Consider the following 24109-nt stretch of genomic DNA (forward strand, 5'->3'; position numbering starts at 1 on the left):
TGGATCGCTTTAACAGAATGTTAATAATGTTAATGCCATCTTGTGGATTTATTGCTATAATAAACAAATACAGTACTTATGTACAGTATTTTGAATGTATATATCCGTCTTGTGTCTTATCTTTCCATTCCTACAATAATTTGCATAAAAATATGGCGTATTATAGAGATGGTTTGAATTGCGATTAATTACGATTAATTAATTTTTAAGCTGTGATTAACTCGATTAAAAATTTTAATCGTTTAACAGCCCTAGTTTTTATACTTTATTAATTAATTCATTTTGTGGCAGTAATGGGCTTCCATTCCATATGTCAACCAAATGAGAGGATCACGTGGTGCGTCTGTGCGTCATGTGACCCGTCCAGGGAAAGGAGGAAGGAGGAGGAGGAAGGAAGATGGAAGGGAACCGAGACGAGGCTGAAAAATGTATCAACATTGCTTCGAGAGCCATGGTGGTGGGGGACAAGGAGAAAGCTCTCAAGTTCCTCCATAAAGCAGAGAAGCTCTTCCCTACACAGAGAGCCAAAGGTAAGCCGCTTTTTCCAGTATAGCCCAGGCCATTTAAAACAACGCAGCCGGCCACCCACAGAGCGACAGATTCTATAACTACATAAAAATACGTAGTGGACATTTAAAAAACATAACATCACTTTTAAAACGACGTGTGTACATTTTTAAATGGTTGTCAAAAAGATGTAAAGGTTCCGCGGCTACGGTAGAGCCTGTATGCTAATAAGCTAAGCTAGCGTGTCATTCGCGCTAGTTTGGAGGAAGATATTTTTTAAATAAGCACTTTTAGGTTGAAAATATGTTTAATTGGTGTAGTAATTAGCGTTAGCAACATTTTTGCACAAGGCTAAAACCCGTGGAGTGTTGTTTTATTATCATTATTAACAACATGATAAGCAGACAGCAGACCTGTAAAGTGTTACTGATTTGCCAAACCTGTCCGTGACGTCATCATTATGCTGCCACTCGATAAGTTCAGTTATATTCAAAAGCGTACATATATATTCGTATATTATATTCAAAAAATATATTTTTATAATTGGGCAAAATTATTTTTCAAACAGATCATGTGACTAGCACCTTAGACGGTCATTTGCTTTTCATATACTGTAATTTAAAAAAAAATTAGGGGAGGGCAATTTTATTTTTCAAATGATTTTTTGTCTTTGGTGTTATGGTGTTATACTTGTATAGCGCTTTTCCACCTTTCAAGGTGCTAAATCTATTTTTTTTTTTTTTTTTTTTTTGATTGAAGCAACTTTTTTGGGATTGAATGATTTGGACACAAATGTCCTACCGATAATATGGCCCGAACACAAAAAGGATTGCTTTAATCAAAGAAAACATTTTCAATGAAAAATTAAGTGTTCAAATGCAAATTTTTCAATCTCAAACATTTTTTCACATCCAAAAACGTTTTCTCTGATTTAATTTTTTCTTGTTTTTGATTGAAGTGATGTTTGTTTTTGAATATACAGGTATATATTTTTTTGAAGCAACTTATTTTTTGATTGAATAATAAAGACAAAAACACGTTAGCCAAAATGTGGCCCAAACAAATTACTTCAATCAAAAAAGTTGCTTCAATCAAAAATACTTGATTGAACACGTTTACACGTTTATTTCGAATACTTAATACATAGGTACCGATAATCGGTGACAATAATGAAAAAAAACAAAAAAAAAAACAAAATATGAGTATTCGAAAAGGAGTGAGAAGAAGTAAAAACTTATTTACTCCCACCCCTTGTCCTTAAGTCCTGACATATCAGTTCCATTCCTTACATTTAAATATATACATTCTTGTTTAACACATATACAATCTCACCATATAACCCTGCATATGACCTATACACACAAAAAAGCCCAGAAAACATGAATAAATGACAGCACTGTCCCATATCCCAATAACCACAACACCCTAGTTATTATCCATATTTCCATCATCCTTATATTTCTTGAAAATCATATCTTTATACAGTTTCTTAAATTGTCCAATATTTATACATTGTTTTAAGTCCACATGAAATTTCTTCAGTAGTCTCACCCCACATACTGATATGCAAAAACTTTTCCTTGTCGTCCGAAATCTGGGTTCTTTGAAGTCCCTAGATTCCCGTAAATTGTAACTTGTTTCGTAGTTTGTAAACAACTGCTGAATATTCTGAGGTAATAAATTTCTTACAGCTTTGAACATTATTTGTGCTGTTTGGTATTGTACGATATCTGAAAGCTTGAGCAATTTTGACTTATGAAATAGTGTGTTTGTATGATCCTGATAACCAGCTTTGTGTATGATCCGTAATGCCCTTTTCTGCAGTACATTTACTGAATATAGCGAAGTTTTATAATTATTTCCCCACACTTCGGCACTGTATTGCAAGTAAGGAGAGACTAGTGAGCCATATAGAGTGTGGAGTGATTTGGAATCTAATACCCACTTTGCTTTATTTATTATTGCAATATTCCGCGAAATTTTGCCCTGTATGTGTTTGATATGTTGTTTCCAGTTAAGTTTTTCATCAATAATTACCCCCAAAAACCTTATTTCATGTACTCTCTCAATTTCTATCCCATCTACTATTATCTTCAACTGTGCATCGTTTTTAAAGTTCCCAAATAATATTAGTTTTGTCTTCTCTAAATTTAATGATAATTTATTATTACTAAACCATATTTTTAATTTGTTCATTTCTGTTGTTATTTCCCCCTGCAATTGTAATATGTTATCCCCTGAGTGAAAAATATTTGTGTCATCAGCAAATAACACAAACTGCAGTAGTGTGGAAACCTTGCACATATCATTTATATACAAAAGAAAGAATTTGGGGCCCAATACTGACCCCTGTGGGACACCACACACAACATCCAAACATGATGAGGAATTATTACCTAATTTGACAGACTGCTGCCTCCCCCTAAAATAACTTTTTACCCATTCAAGCACTATTCCTCTAATGCCATATCGTTGGAGTTTATTAAATAATATCTCATGATTAATTGTATCAAATGCCTTCTTCAGGTCTATAAATACTCCAGCAGCATATTTCTTGTGGTCTATAGCATTTGTTATTGATTCTATTGCTTCTATTATTGCCAGAGTTGTAGACCTGCTTGACCTAAACCCATACTGATTTTCAGCAAGGATGTTGTGTTTTTCTAGGAATGAGTCTAGTCTATTGTTGAAAAGTTTTTCAAATATTTTTGAAAATTGAGGTAATAGAGATATAGGTCTATAATTTGTAAATGAATGCTTGTTCCCAGTTTTGAATATTGGTATTACCTTGGCTATCTTCATTTTATTTGGAAACTTACCAGTCTGAAACGACAAATTACATATGTATGTTAATGGTTTTGAGATGGCCTCAATCGTCTTTTTCACTAATGACATATCAATGTCATTATAGTCTGTAGAAGATTTATTCTTACATTTTAAAACAATGTCCACTAGTTCCTGCTCTGTCACAGGTTTGAGAAAAAGAGAACAAGGATTTCTTTCAGATAAATATTCTTCATAATTTCCGGTATCAGGTATATTTTCTGCTAGTTTAGGACCCACATTAACAAAAAAATTATTCATTTTTTTGGCAACTTCATCCATGTTGTACTTTTCTACATCCTCATCAATAAAGTATTTCGGCAGACTGTTGTACATATTACTATTCCCTATGATATGTTTTAGTATCTTCCATGTTCCTTTCATATTATGTTTGTTATCCTCTAATATCCGTGCATAATAATCTCTCTTAGTAGCTCTCATAATATTAGTCAACTTATTTTTATATTTCTTGTATTTCTGTTCAGACTCTATAGTCCTCTCTCTAATGAAATCTCTATAAAGATAATTCTTCTTTTTACATGCATTTTTTAATCCCGTTGACATCCATGGGCAATTACCATAGGCATGTTTTTTATTGTGTTCCTTAATTGGGCAATGTTTGTCATATAATAGCATAAATATTTCTAGAAATTCATTATATGCTTGGTTAACATTGTTGCCGTTATATATGTTTTCCCAGTTTTGATCCATCAATTCATTTCTCAACGAATTTAAGGCTTCCTCCGTCTTCACTCGTCTGCGTTCTGTTTTTTCCTCTTTTTTCCTTCCAAGTTTTATATTGCTTATTGTAAAGACCGGGAGATGATCACTTATATCATTTATCAATAATCCACTAATTGCTTTATCATCAATATTGTTTGTGAAAATATTGTCAATTAGCGTAGCAGATGTAGATGTAATTCTACTTGGCCTAGTGATTCTTGGGAAAAAACTCATGCTGTACATTGTTTCAATAAAGTCAGTTGTAGCTTTGTGACTATTAGAATTTAAGAGATCAATGTTCCAATCTGCACATATAAAAACCATTTTGCTACCTATATTTGAAAACATCCTTTCCATCCATTCACTGAAAGCAGCAATATTTGAGTCTGGTGTCCTGTATATACAGCTAACAATAATATTTCTAGAATTCTTACATATTTCAATAGATAAGCATTCAAGAGCATTATCCACCACAGTTGTCATTTGTTCAATAACTTTGAAGTCTAATGCTTCATCAATGTATATAGCCACTCCTCCACCACCTTTGTTTTTTCTGTTTTTATATATGAATTCATATCCCTCCATTTGAAAGTCTGTTCCTTTTTCAGTATTAATCCATGTTTCTGAAATTGCAATAATATCGAAATGTTCTGTAAAAGTATTCAAATAGTCCTTAATTTTCTTGAAATTTGCATACAAGCTTCTACTGTTGAAATGAATAATTGATAACTTTCCCATATGTTTAATGACCTTGTTATATTGTTCATCTGTATAATAGCAGCAGTTTTTGTCAATGGAAGAGAAAAAATTACTGTCCGGATCTATGTCCTGTTCTAAATCCAAATTGTGGTGGTCAATGTACTCAAAACTTTTCAGTTTCTGTTCCCCGCTGTTGCGTATTATCTGTGTTAGTTGGTTCCTATCCCCCGATCCATAATAAGTTCTAGCCAATTGTGAAGTCATGGTTGTGTTACGTTTGCTACCTCCGTATCCAGTCCAGTCTTGATCCGCTCCATCCTATGTTGACACTGCAATCCGTTGACGTTTATGAATATTTCTCCAGTTCAGTGATATTTCGTATGCAGATTACTCTTGCTTCTTCGGGGGTCCCGTTCAATTTTATATATACTTTGCAACTTGAAGTCCACGTATTTTGTATTTTCCTCTGTTTTTTAAGTTGTCGCGCTTTCCAGGCTATATCCGAGTTATGTTTGGTTAGGTGCTCATTGACGAAGACATCCGTTCCCTTCAGCTTTCTTCCTTGTTTCAATAGGGCGATTTTGTATTTTCTGTTTGTGAACCGAAGTAGTACAGCTGGCTTCTCACCATCTTTTCTCCTGGGCAGAGGGTGGCAGGCCTCGATGTTATTGTGGTCCAGTTCGATCCCTTTGGACCATAGGAATTCAGCCACCTGTTTCTCCGTGGAGCTATTATCTAGCTCAGCGGGCTCTCCCCCTGCGCTCTCCGCTGCCGCCGCCCGCGCGTACGACCTCGGTTTGATTTTAAGACCAGTCACAATAACGTCATTCATTCTGGTGTGCTGTTCAAGGTCCGCGACACGGCTTTCCAGATGTTGAATACGGTTGTCTTTCTCAGCATTCTGTATTCTCAGCTGCATTACTTCCCCGACCAAATCCATAATAGTTTTCTGCTGTTGCCGAACAGCACTGAGTTCCTCCGTTATGAAGTTGAGAGACTGCTTGATCTCCTCAATTTCATCCATTGACGGGACTTTTTTCGGCGGCATTTTAATGCAAAATGGGCCACGCCGAGTTATTCAGTGTCTATCGGGCAAGAAGTGGAGTTCCCACGCTGTCAAGCGCTTTAGCTGACAGGCCGTTTTGCTAGCAAGTCTCGTTACCGTGCTCCAGAGTAAGCTAGCTGCAGTCGCCGTGGTCACTTGTCCCAAATCTTGTTGCCGAGAATATGCTTCTTCGCTAACAACGTATGTGTTGTGTTTGATCAGATTGTCCTTCAGGCTGGTTTGGGTCGGACTTTTCGTTACGATCTGCTTCGTTCCAGGAAATACGTGCAGCAACGCACATGTTAAAAGTGATTAAACTGCACACTAAAATACACATGCAGTATCCCTCGCCCATGGAACCATAAACAAAAAATGTCTCAAGATCTCAGAAAGAAATTAATTTCTTTTTCCAGAAAAGGGTGAGCGCGACGAGATTAGTAAAGCTTTATTTGCCAGTCAAAACACTGGCAAACGTGGTGTAGAAATTTAAAAGTGATGGAAATGCAATCATCTGTATTGACCATGCAGGGACATTAACATTGACTCCAATCAAAAAAAAAAAAAAAAAAATTCAAAGAATAATAGCTGTCACATGCATTTTTTTGAGTTTCAAATTTATTTTGGCATTTTTTTGATTGAAGCGACTTTTTTTTTTCGATTGAAAATATATATTTTGATTGCAGCAACTTTTTTTTTATTGAAGAAACTTTTTTTTAATTGAATAATAAAGACACAAATCTACCTTCATATGGCTCAGCCCAGGGGATACAATTTTTGACTGGGGTAACTACATCGGCACGACTCCGGTGGACGTACCATATTCAATGGATGACGATCTTGGCTAAAAGTATTGACTAAGCAGCCTCATTTAGAATTCCCCTCAAGAATGATGGGAAACAGAAAACGCTCAACTTGTCAACTTATTAATATAAATATTCTTGTAAGTTAATTTTATTGCTGACACTGCGTTTCGGGGTCATCACCATGTTGTGCTCCCCCTGCCCCAAAAGGCAAACTCCGCCTATGGTTATATTGTGTATTAGGGCTGGGTGATATGGCCTTAAACATGTATCACGATAAATTGAGCAGATTTATCTCGATAACGATAAATGACGATAAATTCGCCCGAGCGGACTGTTATATAATTTGAAAATCTGAATCAATGCATGAAATACAGATTAACTATTTCTTGTTGATTTATTTACCAGCATTCAATTTGATATACTGTATTTAACAATTGTACATGCAGTCTAAACATTAAGTTTATAAAAATGTATTGTAAGCAATAAGAATTCAAGTATGAACATTTATAACAGCGTGTATGACTTGAACAAAGTACATTGTCAAAATCAATATGCCTGTGCAAACATGTAATTGTAACACAAATGACTTGCAGCTTGAACAGTACACTTCAAAAAGACAACTTATTGTTAATGGCTGCTGTGACATAATTATTAAATACAAGTGTTTACTTTATGGTTTAAGGGTTTTTTTCCCCCCAGTGCATTTTTTAATAAATGCACGCACAATAAAAATAGCTGGGGCCATTTCTCGGTCATTATAAGTTTTGCCTTTGGATTGTACTTTATGCTGAATGCTTTACCATCACAAAAGCTATCAGAGGAATCACACACAGACAGATACAAAATAACGCCACATAGTAATTGCTAGATGCAGTCCGTGCCCAATCCACTCATTAAGTTCAGCCGTTTCGACAAGGTTAGAGCCGCTATCCGACTCCATAACGTTCATTTGTAGCGTTAGCCGCTAGCTAGCGTTAGCCTGGCTACCAGTAGAAAGCACTGAAAGCACCATCTCCGGAAATCGTGAGAACAAAGGAGGACAGCGGGTGAAAGCCCGTCTGGATGCCACCAAGAGTCTACTAAATGTCGGTTGAAAGTTTGGTGAACCTCCCTTAAGCCACACTCCATCACGTTTTGCTTGTAGCGTTAGCTTACCGGGCTTTTGTTTGATTGGCTTCCTGATGATCACGTGACTCCCTACGTAAGCACATTCACTGCTTTCTTAAAGGGGAATGAACATAGACGAACAACACAGAATCAAAGCGGGATGAAATGACTATATTTTCTTGTTTTATTAATTTACCGAATTTACCGACATGGTCAAAATTACGTCGGTCATCGTTAAGAATTTCGGTGACGGTAAATTTTCGGTTTACCGCCCTGCTCTATTGTGTATATGTGCAGTATTTGATTACAGTCTATTATTTTGTATTGATAGCTAATACTGAGGACATCTGTATGTATCTGTAAATAATTGTCAATTCTCTTTATATTAGATGTTTCTAAATATGTAAGTTTGAATTACAAAAAATAAGTTGAGTCAGGTTTTTAAAATGTATTTTTATTGGCTGACACTGACGTCACTGAATGTCCCATTCATTTTGACTGGGAACTGGCGAATGAACTTCGTTTTGCTTTGACCCTTTAAATTGCCCGTGACAGCATAAAAAAATATCTTAAATACATTATTATGTGAATTACAATCATATTTACTATCAACAATTTGGGAAAGCGCAGATGACGAGAAATTAGCCTTTTAATCTGCTGTTTACCCCCGTTTATAGCGCTTTCGCGTCCCCAGCTGGAGGATGACGTCGGCAGGGTCACGATTTCAGCTGATTTAGAATTCAGCCCATTGAGGGGGACGATTCAGATTCAGAACGAGGAAAATTGTGACAGAGAGCAGCAAAATGTCATTGTCATTTTACAGGATATTCGTTTTAGTTAAGTATTTTTCCAAAATTGCTAAATAAGTGTCCCCCTGCTGAAGCCGGTACACGTCTAGGCCCGTCTGCGGTTCGCTAGAGAGCATTTGGATGATCCAGAAGAGGACTGGGAAATGTGTTATGGTCAGATTAACCTAAAATACCTCAGTCAGTCACACTCCAAACTCCACGATGGCCAAGACCAAGGAGCTGTCGAAGGACACCAGAGACAAAATTGTAGACCTGCACCAGGCTGGGAAGACTGAATCTGCAATAGGTAAAACGCTTGGTGTAAAGAAATCAACTGTGGGAGCAATTATTAGAAAATGAAAGACATACAAGACCACTGATAATCTCCCTCGATCTGGGGCTCCATGCAAGATCTCACCCCGTGGCATCAAAATGATAACAAGAACGGTGAGCAAAAATTCCAGAACCACACGAGGGGACCTATTGTATGACCTACAGAGAGCTGGGACCACAGTAACAAAGGCTACTATCAGTAACACAATGCGCCGCCAGGGACTCAAATCCTGCACTGCCAGGCGTGTCCCCCTGCTGAAAAAAGTACACATCCGTCTGTGGTTTGCTAGTGAGCATTTTGATGATCCTGAAGAGGACTGGGAGAATGTGTTATGGTCAGATGAAACCAAAATAGAACGTTTTGGTAGAAACACATGTTCTCGTGTTTGGAGGCGAAAGAATACTGAATTGCATCCGAAGAACACCATACCCCACTGTGAAGCATGGGGGTAGAAACATCATGCTTTGGGGCTGTTTTTCTGCAAAGGGACCAGGACGGCTGATCTGTGTAAAGGAAATAATGAATGGGGCTATGTATCGAAAGATTTTGAGTGAAATTCTCCTTCCATCAGCAATGGCATTGAAGATGATGCGTGGCTGGGTCTTTCAGCATGACAATGATCCCAAACACACAGCCAGGGCAACAAAGGAGTGGCTTCTCTAATCTTTTCAAGTGGGAGAACTTCCACAATTAGTGGTTGACTAAATACTTATTTGCCCCACTGTAATAGTATACAATATAACACCATCAACAAAAGTATATTAGAAGGCGTGTCTTGAAGGCTTTCTAACCATTTTTAACTGATTACATTTTGAGTGAAAATTTCCTTTCATCAGCAAGGGCATTGAAGATGATACGTGGCTGGGTCTTTCAGCATGACTAACCCAAACACACAGCCAGGGCAACAAAGGAGTGGCTTCGTAAGAAGCATTTCAAGGTCCTGGAGTGGCCTAGCCAGTCTCCAGATCTCAACCCAATAGAAAATCTGTGGAGGGAGTTGAAAGTCCATGTTGCCCAACAACAGCCCCAAAACACCACTGCTCTAGAGGAGATCTGCATGGACGAATGGGCCAAAATACCAGCAACAGTGTGTGAAAAGCTTGTGAAGGGTTACAGAAAATGTTTTGCCTCCATTATTGCCAACAAAGGGTACATAACAAAGTATTGAGATGAACTTTTGGTATTGACCAAATACTTATGTTCCACCATGTTTTGCAAATAAATTCTTTAAAAATCAAACAACGTGATTTTCTGTTTTTTTTTCCCCACATTCTGTCTCTCATGGTTGAGGTTTACCCATGTTGACAATTACAGGCCTCACTAATATTTTCAAGTGGGAGACTTTGCACAATTAGTGGTTGACTAAATACTTATTTGCCCCACTTTACCTGTAAATGACCCGAAAATCAAAAAGAGTGTCTGTGAATGCTCTAGTTTCGAACAAACGAACGTTCATTCGCCCTTCACAGTCTTAATGGATTGGGCATCAAACGCCGTCAGTGGCAGCCATAGAGTTAACTGAGACACTATTAAGGAGGAAGATTTTGGTAGCAACTTGTTGGTTCCTTTTTTTCCTTTATTTATTTATTTTTTAAACATTGACATCTTTTTAAAACGATATCATTTCTTCGCATGAGCATATCAATAACCTTTTGGGATGCAGAGTATCCCAATCTATCGCCATTTAGATATTTTGTCACACCCTTAATCCAAACCTCCTTTTTTGTTATCACGCAGCCTTATTGGAAGCACTCACCAAAAACGGCAGCTCCGCAGCTAACGGCGCTCATCGTAGACGAACGACGAACGATAGCGGCGGGCAGGCGGCGGGTGATCGTGCGGAGTCGACGGGAGCCGAAACCTCCAAAGTCTTCACGCAAGACCAGGTGGAAGGCGTGCAAAGGTGAGCGCGCCGGATTAAAATGTGAGAGTCGGGCTTGTTAATCATCTCTAACGCTTTTTGGTTTAGAATAAAGCGCTGCAAAGACTACTACGAAGTGCTCGGCGTCAACAAAGAAGCAAGCGACGATGAATTGAAGAAAGCGTACAGGAAACTGGCGCTTAAGTTCCACCCGGATAAGAACCACGCTCCAGGAGCGACGGACGCATTTAAAAGTATGTCGTTGTCTGTAAATAAAGTGTTTGAAAACTAATATGTGATCCGGTTCTTTTGTTAGAGATTGGTAACGCGTATGCGGTGCTGAGCAACCCGGCGAAACGAAGGCAGTATGACCTCACGGGAGGCGAGGAGCCCAGCGGAATGCCGGGTCACGGGCACAGCGGAGGCAACGGGTTTGACTTCCACAGAGGGTTCGAGGCTGATATCACGCCGGAAGACCTCTTCAATATGTTCTTTGGAGGAGGCTTCCCTTCCTGTGAGTCAATAATTTAAAAGAAAAATTAATAGGGTGTTTAATATTATTGAAAAATTTCACCAAACAACATAGAAATATGTAAATGATACAAATTGAAATAGCAATACAGTATTATCTAGGGGTGTAACGGTACACAATAATCTCAGTTCGGTACGTACCTCGGTCACGATTCGGTTCATTTTCGGTACAGTAAAAAAACAAAATGCAAAATATAAATGTGCTAGTTGTTTATTAGACACCTTTGTGCGTTCAACAATAGGATCATTAGCCTATAACAAGCTAAAATTTTGCTCAAAAAGTAGCAGGTATTTAAAGATAATCCAACAACAATTTGCCTTTCAGACCCCGTGTATTGGTCAGCTTTCTTTCTGAAAGAAAGAAGAAAAAAGAAGTCCTGTGCTAATGAGAAAAGCATCCCAATGACAAAGATTTTAACATGTATTTTACTCATGAAATGCCTCAATCATTTTTTTTTCTTATGAACGGTTTTCAAAAGCTTTATTGGTAGATTTTCTCAAGTTAAAGCGCCACACAGAAATTAATAAATTGTGTAAGCAGGATCTGTGTATTATTTATTTAATTACAGGTGTTTTAGCTCATTTCAATTTATTTTATTTAAATGGGCTATTATTTATTTTATTATGTGTTTACATTTATATTGTATATTTTATGTTGTATAACTTTAGTTCCTAAGTGAATACTAGTTCTGACTTGTTTTGTTGTGGTAGGAGGGTTGTGTATTGAACACGGGGCAGTGTTGGTTATTATTATAGCAGAGAAGACAGCAGTAAATCAACAAAGACAAGTCAACTGTGCCCCGATCTACCACTCAAGAGATCTGATGGACTCAAAAAGTGGGTTACAATTGTATATTAGTTTGAAAATCGACCGGATCCACCGTATTTTTACACGAGTGACTTCCGGTATGCCGATCCTAGCTACCGGTAGTAGTATTGACGCAGGAGGGTCGCGTCTCGCGTCAAATAATAAACTCTGCCGTTCTTTTCGCGTGCGTCGTGTTGAGCCGCGTCTAACACGCGGCCGCATTGCGACTGGTGTGCATTGGCTGATTGACTTTAACGCCCGCGTTTCACTGCGTTCTCGCGGCGGCCACGTTGTCGCGCCGTTGACGTTTCTGGGTTATGCTGTCCTACCGTGTTGGTCCTCATTATAGTAGAGAAGACGGAGTAAATATGATCTACACAAAGAAACTGTGATCGATTGACTCATAGCCTCGAAAAATAAGGGTTACATTACGTCAGAAACTCGTTCGGTACGCCTCCGTTCCGAACCGAGCACCACGTAACGAAACTGTTCAATACAAATACATGTACCGTTACACCCTTAGTATTGGCTCGTTCAGTACCATTGACGCTACTCTCACCGCAGAAACTTTCACTCTGAATTTCAATGAGTTCCTGACCAATAGACGTCCAATCCATTTGAACTGGAGGGTCTTGGCTGTGAATGAACGTTCAATGGCAGCCAATGAGTTAAATAAGACTGTTTTTGTGCATTTTTTAGCAAGTCCACAATCGTTCGCCAACGGCAGGACGAGCTACAGCCATCACGCCGATTACCGACAAGAGCGCACAGAAGAAAGAGGCGATGTACGTTAGCGCGCCGCCACTAGCCGCGCTCCCACTAACAGCCGTCATTTCTCCTCAGGGTGGTTTCTCCATGTTTATTCAACTGATGCCCATCGTAGTCCTCATCTTGGTGTCCATACTGAGCCAGATGATGGTTTCGCCGCCACCCTACAGCCTCTACTCGCGACCGTAAGCGCCGAAAAACGCAACGAAAAGCAGGGACGGCGACGCTAACAATGGTCCCGGCAGGTCCACGGGTCAGACGGTGAAGCGGCAGACGGAAAACCTGCGCGTGGACTACTACGTCAGCAGGGACTTCAAGTCGGAGTACAAGGGGGTGGCGCTGCAGCAGATCGAGAAGAACGTGGAGGAAGATTACGTGGTCAACGTTAAGAATAACTGCTGGAAAGAGAGACAGACTAGTAAGAAGAGATTTTACTCGTTTGGGGAGATTTCGGCGGGAAATTGGATGGATCGCAATGCTGTCGATTCAGTCAAAATAGTATTGAATAAATGACTTTTTATAATATTTATTAAAAATCGGATTTGAAAAGTGATTAACGTTCTGTTAAAAAGACAACATTCCATTAAGTATATTTCTTACATTCAATAACTAATGTAAAATTTTGATAACTCTGAAAATATTCGGAAAAATACAGGTAGTCCCCGGGTTACGTCGTACCTGACGTCCGTGATTTCGGCTTTACGGCGCGTGTCTCGTCCGCTGTTTTTCTCTAGTTGTCATTTAACCCTTTAACACCTAAGCCTATTTTGGCCGAATTTGCATGCATTTGATGTTGCCTTTATATTTCAAAGAAAAAATTGTTTACAATGGCCAAGTTGGGTCCCTTTTTTCAGGACACCTTGAACTTCATGTCCAAACTGTTGTTTTCTTCACTGACAAATTTTCATCCACATTTTGGACCCAAAAAGACAAAAAAATCCCTAAACCTTTTTTCAAAATTTGTAATGTTGACGTCCCACTGACAACCAAACATGCTCGACCAACCGTTTTGAAGCTTGATCATATTTATTCCACTTGTTAGGATAAACATTCAATAGAAAAAAATAAGATTGAATAGTTTTATGTTTGACAATTCAACACAAACAGTAGGTATGGTCATAGGCGTTTTTGGCCTTTACACATACTATGGTCAAAACAGGTTATATACAGTGCAAAATAGTGAGAGAAAAAAATTATATATATCATCTAACACAAAAAGGGTTTGGAGGATATCTCTTTGTGAAGTTAGGTGTTGTACTCATCACCTTATCAAAAGTATATACCTACATGCAATCAAGTTTCTCGAACACACATCTACATAAAAATTGAAAAGATTATAGTCAGGGGTGCACATAAGTGGTCCGCATGCGTGCATGCGGACTGGACGTAGACAAACGCGCTGGCCCTCAACGGGTTCCATACGCTTTTGCGTACCGATGGCTGACCACTGTTTTTGCGGCAGACACGAGAAAATAACTGCTCAAAATGTCAATGAGGCAGGCCACACTGAGTAATTACTTCCGTGTTCCCCCACCCCCGTCAAAAGGCAGACAGACGACAGAGACGTCACCGGAGCTACCGAAAAAAGGACTTTTGCTGAAAAGTGGCTGCAGGAGGTACCGTGGGTAGAAGTAAATGATGCTCGCACGGAAATGCGGTACAAAATGTGCCGTGAGAATCCCAATGTCGCCGATAAGAGCAGCGCATTTTATGTAGGGTCAAAGAATTTCAGCCATCCAAACTTTGAAAAGCACGAAAAAACAGAGAGCATGTGGCAATTAAGCAAACTATCAATGTCAGACAGCACCGTACTCGCCCTATGGACAAGTGGCGGAATAAAGGTAATGAAAACAGCGCCATGCACTGACAAACGTGTTTTTGCTCGCATTTTACAAAGCTAAACATGCACGTTCAATGAGGTCTTATGAGGAGGACATCCCAGGCTTGGAGTTAATGTGGGAGCCGCATAATGCCCTTTATTTTGAATTGGTGCGTTTATGTTTATTTCTTTACATTTCACTTCAAAGTAATGGCAGTTTTGTTGTGCCAGTTAATGTTAATCAGGCATTAATTGTTAATATAATTAATTAAAGTTAATTGGCTCTAAGTAAAGCTTGTCATAAATTTATCGCATTAGGCGGGTCGGCTCTCAAGCTCAATGAGGACCAAGTCACATCTCCAGGTCCTCCTCTGAGAACCTGGGCAAAAAAATTATGTGCACCCCTGATTATAGTAAAGAAAAATATATATAACATTGAAAAAAAATATTTAAAGAAATATTGACAAGTAGTTCAGTTCAATTCAAAATTTTCAGGCATGCGACACAATAACGTTTTTTTGTTTTTTTTTTGCGCACTCAATAAAGCTCGAACAGGTCACGGAGCTGCGTCACACACAACGTCACTCAGCCTACTCTTTCGCCGTTTGCGCGCTGCCGTCATTACTATTCGCCGAGACGCCGACTCATGCAAAGAAAAAGACAACAAATACGGCTCATCTTCTTCCTTGAGTTAATGAAATAATGCATTACCTTGCGCTAAATGTAGTTTTATATTCATTCTGCACGTTTCAAAGTCGTTCGCTCAAACCAACCGACCGTTGCTTGCGTAGCATGCCTCCCTTTCATTAGTTGGCGCCTCGTTCGGAAATTTATTTAAAATGATCACATTCGGTTCGTCCTACTTGACATCAGAACGGCTCTTGGGATATGTAGTATTTTGTGCTGCTTTCGGTTTTGAAAAAGGACAAGAAATGATGGAAATATGGAGATAGAAACATGGTCCATGCAGCGTTTTAATGCATATTTATGAGTGCAATAAAACTATAAAACTCAAATGACATTATCTCCCGTTTTTCTTGGTCGATTGACTTCAAATAAAAACTGGCGTGGACAGCAACTTCCGCACTTTCAAATGAACCAACCAGCGGCACGTGGGTGACGTAATTACAGCGTGACGAAGCTTCAAAGATGATATGCGTAAACGCGTTACTGACGACACTTTCGGTGTTAAAGGGTTAATAATGTATCTAAATTGCATGTGAAACCATAAAAACATCTTACATAGCATTATTATTGGAATTAAAATGATATTTGGAGACAGTTCAACAATATACAACAATTTGGCAAAGTGCAGATGACGAAAAAATGAGTTTTTAAGTCTGCCGTTTAGCTCCTCCTGTCATTCTGGCACTCTGGCGCATCCATCTGGGTGGTGACGTCAGCGGATTGGCGATTTCAGCAGATTTAGAATGCAGCCCAATGGAGGAGGAAGATTCAGAATGAGAAAAATGCGACACAGAGCAGACTGCAAAATGTTATCTTTGTTTTTATCCCTCTACTCCATTATTCTTATTGGATATTCTTTGCATCTAAGTATTTGTCCCCAATTGCTAAATAAATTGTATGTTAATGACAAACAACTGTCTTGTGCTAAATGGAATATGAAACATAAAAAATACATTTATTCAGTAGGACAGGGCTAAAACCCTTTTTTAAAACATCTTCTCAAACCCCTGAACAGTATATATTTGCCACTTGAGTTAGTCCAGCTCTTGTCATTTCCCTGTTGGGACTGAGAGCTAGGCTACTTGCTAACCCGAACCGAGCAGCTCTTCCAAGTCTCTTCTTCGCCTTCCGAACACGAAAAATCACACAACACTACCCCGACTCATGTCACACATGGCGGCAGGGATGATTGCCTTCACCGATCGGCCAGCCCCTGGCGATGAGCAACTTTCGGCTAGTCGTTCCCGTGATGTGGCCTGGCAGGAGTGCTTATTGCCGAGTACGCAGCAGGGGAATGAACATCGAAAATGGCGCATTCTCAGTGGAAAAACCGTCCGTCATTGGAGCGCGTGGCTGCTCGAGCCCAAGCCGAGGATAGCACACTCTAGGCGGGCAGGCGAAGAGTGCAGAGGGGGGTGGAAGTCTCGACACAATCGAGAACCGGAGACGAGAGCGCGTGGCTGCCCGCGCAACCGCCATCATTGGCCGTCGACCATGGTGTGCGACAAGCCGCCTGTCGTTGCCTGAGGGAGGCTGCCATTCCCGCCTTCTCGGTAGACAAGGAGCATTGTGACTAGCGTTGCACCGATACCATTTTTTGGCCCCAAAACCGATACCTGGCTGTGCAGTATCGGCCGGTACCGATACCACTTTGTTTGAAATTTATACAAAGTGAATCTAGTAGAACCTTTTATTGCATACTTGATATGAGTGACAGTAGTTAAATAAAGATTTGGCTCTCAAAGGCCAATATAGTGCTAAATTCGTGGAATTAAAACATGTATAATACTAGCCCAACAGTAAGAAAGTAAAAATACAATGAATGAATAATGAATAAACTTTTTTAAACCCTGAATTGGCTCTCATCGGCCAAATAATGCAAATTAATGAAATCATAAGTAGAGGTGTGCAAAATTTCCGATTCTTAGATTATTCGCGATTGGGCCGTGGAAGATTCGAGAACGATTCACAAACATCCAAATTCCGATTATTGAAATATGCCAAGTAAAGCGGAAGTACAACACACTCAGCGCGCCGCGCGGTCAATGAGCAACGGAGCGAGAGTAGCTAAACATCATGCTTCTCATTACCCGGCCCCTCGGGTAATGCCAATGCTCAACTCACGGCTCTAGCTCAACTCATGCCACGAGATAAAAAAAACACAACAACATACCTGAAGCTGCTACAAAAGTACGTCATCCACATAATGTTACGGTAGATATCATTTATATAAGACTAGATGCACTACGGTAGCGGTAGCGTTTGCAGCACATCTACATAAAGCTAGATGCAGACGTAGTAAACGGCCGCCATCTTAAAGCAGTACACTTCTCTGCAAGTCTGTTGTAGCGAACCTTCCAAGCAAACCTAATTAACTTTTTATCTAAAATACTCCTAAATCGGTAAAATATTGACTTGAATCTATCTTTAAAATAGTTTTAAAACTTTCACATGTCGAAAGTTGACAAAAGGGAAATTATGGATTAACGGGAGCAATTTTAACAACTTTAACGGTTGATTCACAACATTAAATTAATTGAATGTAGTTTAAAGCTGCTGATACAGAATGGGGACTGGAGTTTTTTATTTACTGTTATTTTTGTATATTTGTTTACTGCTATATGTTAACTTGATACTGAAATAGTAGTTTGGTTTAGCCTGAGAGTATTTTTGAACAATTTTGGAACAAATGTACAAAATATTAAAAAAAAAAAAATGCATATTAGGAGTTTTGGGGATGTCCCGTTTTTTTTCGTCGCCAGTATGGCTTTGGGCGCAAGGGGGGCGTCCCTTATTTCTATTTCTGAAAGGCGGCAATCCAACTTTTGAAACAGGTCTCAAATTACTGCAGCATTTTTTCAGTAAAAGACAAAGTAGACTAAGTGAGCTGACCTTTCTCTTGGTAGAAGTTGCTGCTGTTGTAACCTCAAACACATTGTGTTGGTTCGCGTTTCGTCTTCAAACGTTTTATCATGTTCGAGGTATTGAAACTGGCCGATATAGCGCCACCTCTCGAAACTTTCAGGCCACAAATCTTGCATGCAGTTATTGTACTCGATGGAGATTATAAACTTAAATATGTCCAGACCGCAGACATTTTCGTCTCGTAGTTTGTTTTTCCTACATATGAAAAAGCTGCCCGAGCATTGGTTAAGAGCGGCAATTGGCCCGCTCTCATTGGTCTGGAGCAGGCCAATAGTGATAGCTGCTTGGCATGCAAAGTGATCACGTGTCATCACACAACAGAGAGTCTAGTGAGCATCAGGACAAAAAAAGGCTGCAGTCAAGTGTTATAATACTGGACTGGCAAACGGTATCGGCGCCCTCTTTGTTGGTACTCGTCGATACCGATACCACCATTTCAGGACGGATCGCTATTGGTGCATCATCTTTAATATAAATTAGTGCTGTCAAACGATTAAAATTTTTAATCGAGTTAATCACAGCTTAAAAATGAATTATTCGTAATTAATCGCAATTCAAACCATCTATAAAATATGCCATATTTTTCTGTAAATTATTGTTGGAATGGAAAGATAAGATGGATATATACATTCAACATACTGTATACAAGTACTGTATTTGTTTATTATAACAATAAATCAACAAGATGGAATTAACATTATTTAAATTCTCTTAAAGCGATCCATGGATAGAAAGACTTGTAGTTCTTAAAAGATAAATGTTAGTACAAGTTATGGAAATTTTATATTAAAACCCCTCTTAATGTTTTCGTTTTAATAAAATTTGTAAAATTTTCAATCAAAAAATAAACTAGTAGCTCGCCATTGTTGATGTCAATAATTACACCATGCTCACTCATTGTGCTGAAATCCATAAAACCATTTGGGCCCAAGCGCCAGCAGAGGGCGCCAAACACCAAAAAAACAAGTAACAAGGGGACATTACACTGCTGTCATTTTAATCTGTTTGAGCGGTGCATGTGCTTTAATTGCGTCAAATATTTTAACGTGACTAATTAAAAAAATTAATTACCACCTGTTAACGCAATAATTTTGACAGCCCTATTATAACAATAAATCAACAAGATGGCATTAACATTATTAACATTCGCTTAAAGCGAGCCATGGATAGAAAGACTTGTAGTTCTTAAAAGATAAATGTTGGTACAAGTTGTAAAAATTTTATTTTAAAAACCCTCTTAATGTTTTCATTTTATTAAAATTTGTAAAATTTTCAATCAAAAAATAAACTATGGTGCTGAAACCCATAAAATCAGTCGCACCCAAGCGCCAGCAGAGGGCGACAAAACGCCAAAAAACACAAGTAACAAGTGGACATGACACTGCTGTTATTTTAATCTGTTTGAGCGGAGCATGTGCGTTAATTGCGTCAAATATTTCAACGTGTTTAATTTTAAAAAATTAATTACCGCCCGTTAACACGATCATTTTGACAGCCCTAATATAAATTAAATAAATTGATAAATCAAATTTACACTAGTTAACTCCAAAAACCCACTAGGGGGCGACCAAAGCATTACAAATACAGGCAGGCGACTCATAGGACGTGCCAATGCAATGACAATTCTCAATAGGGCTGCAACTAACAATTCTTTTCGTAATCGATTCATCAGAGTGACCCAGAAATGCCCCAAAATTAACACGGAGTGACAGAAAATAACGGCAAATGACCTGAAATGCCCCCAAATTAAACTCATTGGTTGCCATTGACTGCCATAGACGTCCAACCCTCCCACATTAGAGGAATTTGACGTCTTTTAGTGATATCAATTCACAACAGAAGGACAAAAAGAGCTTCTTTTTCTGTTTATTAATTGTATAGTAAAATATTGTCAAATTATTTTGTTTTTAAATTGCCCACCAAAAATGTGACTTATACACCAGTTTTTTCCTCTGCATTGTGTATTCTTCGCCTGGTGGAACTTATACTCCGACAAATGCTTTAACCCTTTAACACCTAAGCCTATTTTGGCCGAATTTGCATGCATTTGATGTTGCCGTTATATTTCAAAGAAAAGAATGTTCACAATGGCCAAGTTGGGTCCCTTTTATAAGGACACCTTGAACTTCATGTCCAAACTGTTGTTTACTTCACTGACCAATTATAATCCACATTTTGGACCCAAAAAGATAAAAAAAATCCCAAAATATTTTTTCAAAATTTGTAATGTTGATGTCCCATTGACAGCCAAACATGCTCGACCAGCCATTTTGAAGCTTGATAATATTTATTCAACTTGTTAGGATAACCATTCAATAGAAAAAAAAAAAAAAAAAGATTGAATAGTTTTATGTTTAACAATTCAACACAAACAGCAAGTATGGTCATAGGCGTTTTTGGCCTTTAAACATAATATGGTCAAAACAGGTTATATACCTGTACAGTGCTAAATAGTGAGAAAAAAAATGATATATACCATCTAACACAAAAAGGGTTTGGACTTTGGAGGATATCTCTTTGTGAAGTTAGGTATTATACCCATCACCTTATCTAAAGTATATACGTACATGCAATCAAGCTTCTCGAACACTCATCTTTATAAAAATTGAAAAGATTATAGTGAAGAAAAAATATATATAACATTGAAAAAAAGTATTTTCAAAAATATTGACAAGTAGTTCTGTTTAATTTAAATTTTTCTGGCATACGACCAAATAAAGTTTTTTTTGTTGTTGTTTTTTTGTTTTTTTTTTTTGCGCACTCAATAAAGCTTCTGCATGAACAGGTCACGGAGCTGCATCACACACAATGTCACACAGCCTACTCTTTCGCCGTTTTCACGCTGCTGTCACTTCTACTCGCCGAGACGCCGACTCATCCCAGGAAAACAACAAGAAATACAGCTCGTCTTCTTCCTTAAGTTAATGAAATAATGCATTAGCTTGCGCTAATTTAGTTTGAGATTCATTCTGCACGTTTCAAAGTCGCTCGCTCAATCCAACCGGCCGTTGCTTGCTTTGCATGCCTCCTTTTCCTTAGTTGGCGCCTCACTCTGACATTTATTAAAAATGTCCACATTCGGTTCGTCCTTCTTGAAATCACAACGGCTCTTGGGATATTTAGTCTTTTGTGCTGCTTTCGGTTTTGAAAAAGGACAAGAAATGATGGAAATATGGAGATAGATACATGGTCCATGCAGCGTTTTAATGCATATTTATGAGTAGAGATGTCGGACCCGATCGATCGGCCGATCACGTCATTTTCAAAGTATCTGAATCGGCAAAAAAATATCGGACATGCCTTTCTTAATATATATATATATATATTTTTTTAATTAAATCGTTTTCTAATTGTATTTAACGTTACAGACATAATGTGTTACACTCTTCCAGAGTCTTTAGTTTAAGCTTAAGGTAGGGTTATCAAATTTATCGCGTTAACGGCGAGAATTAATATTTTTTACATTTATCACGTTACAATATTTAACGCATGCGCTGCATGACCCACTCACGCATTGTCGCGTTCAATCTATAATGGCGCCGCTTTACCCACACAGTATATAGAGCTAAAAGGCAGCGTAAAATGAGTAGAGTGAATTTTAGCAGCCTTTGGAGCCTTTTTTTAAATTGGCTACAGCCTTACAATCCCTATCCCAACGATTAGAATAATCGTGGGAAGCAATGTGGGGAAGAAAGGTAGTAGTTGATCTTTTTCCTAACACCCAATGTTGTTTCCCAATGCAGAGAAGATATATCAATTGGTACCACGACGCACAGTCACGGTTGCACTTCCCGTCTTCAAAGAAGACATGCGTTAACGCGTCGCTGCCGACACGTTCGGTGTTAAAGGGTTAATATCTTAAATATCAAATACATTAAGTTTTTGAAATAAAAAGCTGTTTGTTGTGCTCCCACCCAGAAACGGACCTGCTATACGCCGCTAAGGTGTACCGGGACGAGCGCAGGCGCAAGAAGGCCGAGCTCATGACCATGGAAAACTGCAAGGAGCTGGACAGACTGACAAACCTCTTTCGAGGCGGATGACTTTTCCAACACGCTTTTAGATCTTAATATATAACCATAGATGTCTATGTTCAGGGAAGATTTACACAGGAGAAAAACCCACTGCAAATTCCTCATCTCATACATCACCGTTACATCCCAAACAAACTCGACATTCCGGGAAAGACGATTTGGTGACGTTTCTTCCCTAAAGAAAAAAAAAGTTGTGAGCACATCCACCTGTCGTTTAATGCCACCAATCAGCTTCCAGCATGAAATCGATATCCGTGTGGAAAAAGGATGCAAACGGTGAAATGAACACTGAAGTCATTTTGGGATACGCGTTCATAAGATGTACATTTTTTTTTGTTGGTTTGTTAGACCTTGCTGCAGTTATTTAAGTAATTATAGAGGAAAGTCATTTTCTTCTAGACTCATCAGTCAAATAAAGACATATTAATAACTGGAGGTACTTGTCTCTTTTGGGGGGGATTTTGATTCTTTTTTAAAAATTGCCAAGTGTATGTGAAAGCGCCAGGTGTATAATAACAGGTGTATTTTAACAAAATGGGCGTCTGGTTTGAAAACCTAATCCGAAACCCTAATAAAACATGAATAAATGCAGCTGAGATGTGGTTCCTCAGAAGAATGTTACGTATATCACACATTGAATAAACAAAATCATTCATAGAACGCTAAACCTAAAACCTACCATGATTTTTCTTTTGAAAATAAATATTTTTTGTTTGAAGTAACTTATTTTTTGATTGAATAATAAAGACACAAATGTCCTAGCCAAAATGTGGCCCAAACGGAAAACATTACTTCAATCAAAAAAGTTGCTTTAACCCAAAAAAATTGACTTCAATCCAAAAAAAAAAAAAAATTCAAACAAAAATAGCTTTCAAATGATTTTTTTTTTTGTTTCAAATTTATTGTTGCATTCACACACTTTTTATGATTGAAGTGACTTTTTTTAATTTTTTTAAATGAAGCAATTTTTTGGGAGGATACAATAATGAAGACACAAATTTACCTCTATATGGCTCTGCCTAGGGGATACAATTGTTGACGGGGGTAACTACATTGGCACGACACCGGCGGGCGTACCATATTCAATGGCTGACGATCTTGGCGAAAAGTATAGCTGTCCTAAGCAGCCTGATTCGGAATTCCCCTCAAGAATGATGGGGGGGGAAAAAAAACTCATTTTCAACTTAATATTCGTGCAAGTTAATTTTATTGCTGACACTGCGTTTGGGGGTCATCAACATCTTGTGCCAGCCCTGCCCCAAAAGTCAAACTCCGCCTATGCAGATTTCTAGCCATCAGCCACCTTGCTGCTCTTGACAATGTGTTGGAATTAAACACGGGGAGGATTGACGGTCGTCACATATGGATAAAATGGAAAGAATACTTTCGTGAATATTGACTCTTGACGAGTCTAGTCAAATGATGTACAGTAGACTGCAAGGGTCCACATTGTCGCAGACAGCAAGGTAGGTAAAATCAGATATTTTCTTTATCTGAATTTAGGTTCACCCTTGTACTGTGTTTGGGCCAAAATTGACCCGTTTTCAAGTTTGGGTGCGCAAAAATCAATTATACTTTTTGCAAAATCAAACTTAAAAATTAGTCTTGAGAATCTTGACCCGAAAACAATATCCTTCAAGTTTCAAGCTTGGTTAAATCATATCAAATTTAATCTACTAGCAAAAAGACGGGCAAGTTTCTAACACAATACAAGAGTTAATAAGTTTTTTTTTTTATTATTATAATTATTAAAATAATGATGTTGATAGTTACTGAGAGAAATGTTGGGAGAAATGTTTTGTATTCATAAATGTGTCCTCAGTTCATGTTGAAATAATGTTCCTATT

General features: G+C 38.4%; 1 protein-coding gene across 1 annotated transcript; it reads left to right on the top strand.

The window, feature by feature from the left end:
• The first annotated feature begins 357 nt into the window (after positions 1-357).
• On the top strand, positions 358-22697 carry dnajb14 (DnaJ heat shock protein family (Hsp40) member B14). Its single transcript, XM_057844265.1, has 8 exons — positions 358-530; positions 10567-10732; positions 10799-10944; positions 11007-11204; positions 12729-12814; positions 12873-12982; positions 13043-13215; positions 22147-22697. Exons 1-8 carry the CDS (start codon positions 398-400, stop codon positions 22269-22271), a joined length of 1137 nt encoding a protein of 378 aa, XP_057700248.1. The 5' UTR covers positions 358-397; the 3' UTR covers positions 22272-22697.
• Positions 22698-24109: the final 1412 nt, after the last annotated feature.

The sequence above is a fragment of the Corythoichthys intestinalis genome, chromosome 8 (genome assembly GCF_030265065.1).
Source record: "Corythoichthys intestinalis isolate RoL2023-P3 chromosome 8, ASM3026506v1, whole genome shotgun sequence".
In the NCBI taxonomy this organism is placed as follows: Eukaryota; Metazoa; Chordata; class Actinopteri; order Syngnathiformes; family Syngnathidae; genus Corythoichthys; species Corythoichthys intestinalis.